Here is a 6000-nt window from a genome sequence, read left to right as displayed (position 1 = left end):
AGTAATCAACCCATATTTATCTGTGACAGTGTATCTTTTGTATCCTTTTTGTTTGTTTGTTAAGCTTTTAAAAGTAAAGTAAAAGCAAACATTTAATCTGTTTTGAGTGGAGTTTGTTAAACCTGTTTTCTGGCACTGTTTAGGCCAAAAATCTGGAAATACTTGGAAATATCACAAAGCTCATATCTTAGGCTTTAAGATGAAGCATCATACTTGTTGGTTTGATTTTTTATTTAGAAACATGAACCTGTTTTAGTCAGGTGACCAAGAAATGTCAGAGCACTGCAGCTGAAGAAAAAGCAGGAAACAAGTGAGACAGCACTACATGCAATAACACGTCTTTTGTTTATGTTATTTTTATTTTTTCATTTTGTCTTTCTTTTTGCATGTTTTTAACAACCATCATGTCTTAAGCCCCTTTGTTGTTATACACAAACATTAGGAAACAAAGTTCCTCCCCCAGTAATCTCAGACTGTACAGAAACAGTCGAGCACAGTTTCTTCAAACCAAGCTGCTTATCTATTGCAGATTCAGTCTTCACAGCCTGGTGCAGGTCTACAATTTTGTTTCTAGTGTCCTTGCCTTCTCTGCCCTTTCCTGTAGAGAGGACACCAAGGTAACACTATTTATTTTTTTAAATAGTGTTTACTTTACCTCCTTTTGTTAATTTTTTTTGGAATTGTTTAAATAATTCACATTTCATTTTCCACATATGATATTTAATTTGTATCATATTTGCTTATCTGTTTTTTTTAATTGCATAAAAAGTGTATTGTACCATTTATTTATGTTTTTCGGACTTTAACACCGATGATGTTGAAGTCCCAAAAGCTGGCAAAAAACTGTATGCATGAAACATGATGCACTAGGCATTAAAGAGTTAAATAAAATTCAGGGGAACCTTTCTGGCCCATGACATCATTATTTGTATCAGTACTTTAGACATTGTCCAGTGCTTGGCCCGGCTTTGTTGGCACCAGATGTTCATCTCCAGCAATGTCACATTCTTTCATGGCCTCCTCAGCTTCTTCTTTGGTTTTCTGCAGCTGATGCAAAGAACAAATATACACAATAAGAACCAGAGTTATCTTTGTAGTACAGCCCTCAGAAAATGATCAGCGTGGTGTTTCATTTTTTGGTATGAATTTGAAAAGTCGTAGCTTGCAGTGAGCTTACCCTGCTCATTAATTCCACTACAATGACTCTACCCTTTGTTTTTTAGTAGCCACACTCATGTTGTTGTGTAGTTGTTAGGCATAATAGTACGAGCTTACCTTTGGAGGACCACAGAGATGCAGTAGTGAAATCATTGGAAACACTTTTGCGAATATAGACCACAACGCATAATGTAAATATTCCACATTTTTCAGTTATTATTCTGCACTGTTCTTACAATACAACTACATACTATAGGCTGAAGAAAACAAAACAAAGGGAAGTTTTTTGTTTTTTGTTTTCTTAACAGTCAGCAAAAATCTGGGAATTTTAAAGAGATTTATTTTTTGGACACCTCCATATATTTTATGATTGGACTTCACTGTGGTATCTCTGCATGATTTACAGTTCAAGACAATCTCTATCTTTATACCTATATTTCATTGCAGCCCCCGAATTCATCAGCTACCTAAAACATTGTTTTTCCTTTAATGACAGCTTTATTATTAGATTAGATTCTATTTCTCTCTCTCTCTCTCTCTCTCTCTCTCTCTCTCTCATAGAATCTAATCGTCTTAAAAAATCTCAGATTTTTTAAGTCTGATACAAAAAAGCATTTAAAGGTGAACACTGATACAGAATTGATGGGTAGATTATAAAATCACTGACCTCCTCCTTGTGTCTTTCTTTCAGTTCACTCAACTGTTTGTCTTCTGGTTTGCTCCTTGAGAGACTCAAACTGACACTTGGACTCTTGTAGCTAAAAAAAAAAAAGAAACATGACAAAGGATTCTTGAACCACATGTAAAGCCTTGAAAAACGCACAAAGATTATGGTGCATATGTAGATCTTAATGTAATGAATACTAGGGCTGCCACGATTAGTCGACTAGTCACGATTACGTCGACTATTAAAATCGTCGACGACTAATTTAATAGTCGACGCGTCGTTTGAAGCTTTGTAAGATCCCAAAAGACGCAGGAATAAGTAGTAGTATTTAAGAGTGTAATAACGGACTGAAACAGAAGATGGCAGCACTGCATGTACAAGGATGCCAGCTGCCGTTAAACCCGAAGAAGAAGAAACTGTGTTCCAGAATTCATAGCTTGCCCAGCGCAGTTGTCAACAATGGCGGCAGCTAGTTAGTTTTAATATTACAATTATTATTCTTTCTGGGTCACAAAATAAACGTTTAACATATTTTCAGGTGTACATTTTACGTCCAATGGATGCATGATCTGATTAGTCGACTAATCGCAAAAATAATCGGTGACTAGTCGACTATCAAAATAATCGTTTGTGGCAGCCCTAATGAATACACACCTCTTTGTTCTTATTTTCCAATTCATTCATCAGAGTCTGCACAGTCTTCTCAGCTTCCTCTCTGCTCTGCTGTTCATCCTTCAGCTGCTGCTGGACTTCACTTACCTTGTCTTCAAGCTGGGAGGAATGTAAGGAAGTTTACATTCATTTTTTTTTACCATCAAAGTGTTAGCTGGTTTATTGTTTTTACAACTTGAAAAAAAAGTTATAATGCAAAATTCCAGTATTGCATCATATGAATAATGTATCTACACTTTATTGCTTCAGCAGCACCTTCAGTATCCTCGTGTTCAAATGTAGAACAATGGTCCGTTCTTAATCACGGGAGTGACATTCTAAAAAATATCCCTCAATAGGCGAAATCCGTAAAGTAGTCAGCTTTACTTTTTTACAATTATTGTATAATATTCTTATATGTTTTAAGGCTGTAAAACCCCTCACTACACACTTTATACACTTTTCTCAGACATGCATGAACATTTTCACTGTTCTCTCTCATTTAAACACTCTCAAAGTTCAAACCTTCCTAGAAATATAAGTCCAGTGTTATAGAATGAAATCAACAATGCTAGCAATCGAAGATTTATGTAAATTTGACAAACTGAACGCAGAAATGAATAAAACTTTTGAGTGACTTACAGTATCTATGTAATGTCACCCTTTACTATGCCCCAAAAATATTTAGTTTGTCAAATGCACTGTGACCAACATGACACAAAAGTGAAAGTAAAAAGAAAATATATTTATAGTTAGATTATGTGTGGAAATATGAGGACAAATATTGCCCCAAAAAAAAAATCAAGTTCATTTCTGAGATAGTTTCTATATCTGTGTTTTAGCTAAAATCAATAAATACATTAAAATCAAGGAATTAACCTTCTTGATTTTGACCTCAAGCTCCTTCTTCAGGGAATTCAGGTCTTCGTTATGTCTCCGCTTCTCCTCATTGAGTTCGTTCTCAAACTAGAAGAAAATGATGATCAAAATGAAACCAAAAGGTCAGACATCCCCAGCCTCTGGTCTTCAAACGGGTCACCAGGCTAAAAAAGGGGGTTTTCTGTATACCTTTTTCCTGATCTTCCTGATCTCTGCATTCTTCTCCTCCAACAGATTTTGGGTTTGCTTCAGCTCATCAATAGTCTGACTTGTGTCCTCATGATCAGCTGATGGCTGACGGATCTATAAATCAGTCAAACAAATGTGATTTTTAAACTAAGACACCTCATGTTTTTGTAAATAGAAAATGAGACACAGAGTAGCAAATCATTTTTTAACCCATTGTGCCAATTAATCACATATTAATCACAATTAATCACATTCATGAATCTTTCATTCAGATTTACAGTAAAACCAGAGCTGAGTAAAACTGTTGATGTCTTTTGAGATATGAGACAAAACTGCAGGGACAAATGATAATGACTAAGAACAATTACTGCAACAAATATAATGAACACAAACACCAGTGATGACTTCTGTCCTGATTAGAGGCACTGAGCTTCAGAGCAGCAGCTGAACCTCTTACTAGATATGATATCAAACATGAAAGAGACAAATATGAGATGAACTCATGGAATGAAACTAAAGGAAATAACCTGTTTTTTGTTGGTTTTCAGCTCTTTCTTCAACGTCTGCACATCATTATCTCTCATTTTCAACTCTGCATCCATCTTTTCAATGACTTTCAGTGAATCATCAGGGTCACAGGAGAGAGAAGACTACAACAGACAAACCAAGAGACACAAATCAGAATAAAACGTGTGTTCAGTGAAATCTTATCAAAGCAGCATTTTCCACTGTAAGTGGTTTACAATCACAGTTATGTGAATATTTAATATATGTAGGGCCTGACAGGTCCTAAGTTTTATATCATCACTCATAATTATTAATAGTTACAAAAGTAGGACGGTTTAAGAACTTAAAAACATGCTTAAAAAGATTTTCAATTTTGTTGCAATATATGGTAAAAGGCCTGCATTTGTATAGCGCTTTACTCAGTCCCGAAGGATCCCAAAGCGCTCTACACTACATTCAGTCATTCACACACTGGTGATGGCAAGCTACATTGTAGCCACAGCCACTCTGGGGCGCACTGACAGAGGCAAGGCTGCCGAACACTGGCGCCACCGGGCCCTCTGACCACCACCAGTAGGCAAACATGGGGTTAGTGTCTTGCCCAAGGATATTTGGCATGCAGCCAGGAGGCAGCCTGGGATCGAACCACCGACCTTCTGATTAGTGGCTGACCTGCTCTGCCACCTGAGCTACAGCCACCCCAATACCCAATATATAACTGTTAATTCCTTATTAGTTGAAACATATATAAAAATATCTATAGATAAATTAGAATTTGAAATAAATGTAATCACTTTTCTGTCCAGAAGATCTTCCTCAGTGTCCTTCCTGCTCTGCTGCCCTGCACCCTGGAGCTTCTGCTCAAACCTGGCCAGTATGTCGTTAAACTAGGGGAAGAGTGAGGTGAAGGGTAATCAAAAAATATGCATTTCTCCAACTGGATACAGAAGGAATGAAGGAACATCATACAAGACAAACCACCTTCTTCTTCCTCTCCAGCCTTTTCTTCACTTTAACATCCACCTCCCTCTGCTCCTCACGCTGCAGCTGCTGCTGTGCTGTAGCTACTTCCTCATTCACCTGAGATCACAGAGAAAAAAAACAACATAAGAAATTAGTATTATCAAATGTATATTTTGTTAGCATTGTTAACAAAATACACATATTCTTGAATTGGTGAAAAGTGTAATCAGGTTGCAAAACAAATATGATTTTAAGTGATCTAGATCAAAAACTGTTTATACATTTTAATCCTAGAAGTCCTTTTTGCTTCTCTAAAAAACAGGTTTGGTACAGTGGTCATCAGCATTGATGGCCATTGCAGCTCATTTTCCATCGACTGATTTTTACCACTGAAAAACTGATAACTGTGTCTTCTGAATGATAAGACGAAAGTGCTTTTAATCAAAGAAGATTGCATAAAACACTTGAAAAAACAATTATTTTTTGTCAGATTCTTTTAAATTATTTTAGGTAACAGATCAGCAACTGATCAAATACAGCTGTTCACCCTCAGTTTGTTAGAGACTTTTTTTATTGTTAAAAGACAACATTTCCCTCTAAACATCACCATGTGCTCACCAACTGTTTACTTTTACATTTTAATTTGCTGTAATAATGCCCATAACTGCTGACTGTGTCACACTGTGTCTCAAGTGGCTTACTTATTAGTAAAAAAGTATATAATATATACTATATTATACTAATATATAATAGTATATATTATGTACCATTATATTAGTATATAATATCTGTAGATACAATCAAATTTAAAATAAATGTAATCACTTTTATGTCCTGAAGATCCTCCTCAGCATCCACATCACCATGTGCTCACCAACTGTTTAATTTATCTCCTGACATTCAAATGTAGTTCTTTAAAAAGTACCATGACATGGTTGTCCTGAGTTAGTGTAATATAAGGTCATGTGTGCTGTAAGAGGTGATGT

At 35.9% G+C, this 6000-nt stretch overlaps 1 protein-coding gene across 1 annotated transcript in view; it reads right to left on the bottom strand.

Moving 5' to 3' along the window:
• Positions 1 to 340: 340 nt before the first annotated feature.
• LOC116330761 (CAP-Gly domain-containing linker protein 1-like) overlaps positions 341 to 6000 on the bottom strand; it is a 46277-nt gene continuing 40617 nt past the window's right edge. The window contains exons 19-26 of the mRNA XM_039599024.1: positions 5033 to 5131; positions 4846 to 4938; positions 4072 to 4194; positions 3545 to 3658; positions 3356 to 3442; positions 2480 to 2596; positions 1826 to 1916; positions 341 to 1047 (exon numbers count right to left, since the gene is read on the bottom strand). Coding sequence (XP_039454958.1) covers positions 1851 to 1916; positions 2480 to 2596; positions 3356 to 3442; positions 3545 to 3658; positions 4072 to 4194; positions 4846 to 4938; positions 5033 to 5131 — 699 coding nt within the window. The 3' untranslated portion in view covers positions 341 to 1047; positions 1826 to 1850. The remainder of the gene's footprint in view (positions 1048 to 1825; positions 1917 to 2479; positions 2597 to 3355; positions 3443 to 3544; positions 3659 to 4071; positions 4195 to 4845; positions 4939 to 5032; positions 5132 to 6000) is intronic.

The sequence above is a fragment of the Oreochromis aureus genome, linkage group 3 (assembly GCF_013358895.1).
Source record: "Oreochromis aureus strain Israel breed Guangdong linkage group 3, ZZ_aureus, whole genome shotgun sequence".
In the NCBI taxonomy this organism is placed as follows: domain Eukaryota; kingdom Metazoa; phylum Chordata; class Actinopteri; order Cichliformes; family Cichlidae; genus Oreochromis; species Oreochromis aureus.
The sequence above is the reverse complement of the archived record's forward strand: the minus strand, read 5'-3'. Positions and strand labels throughout refer to the sequence as shown.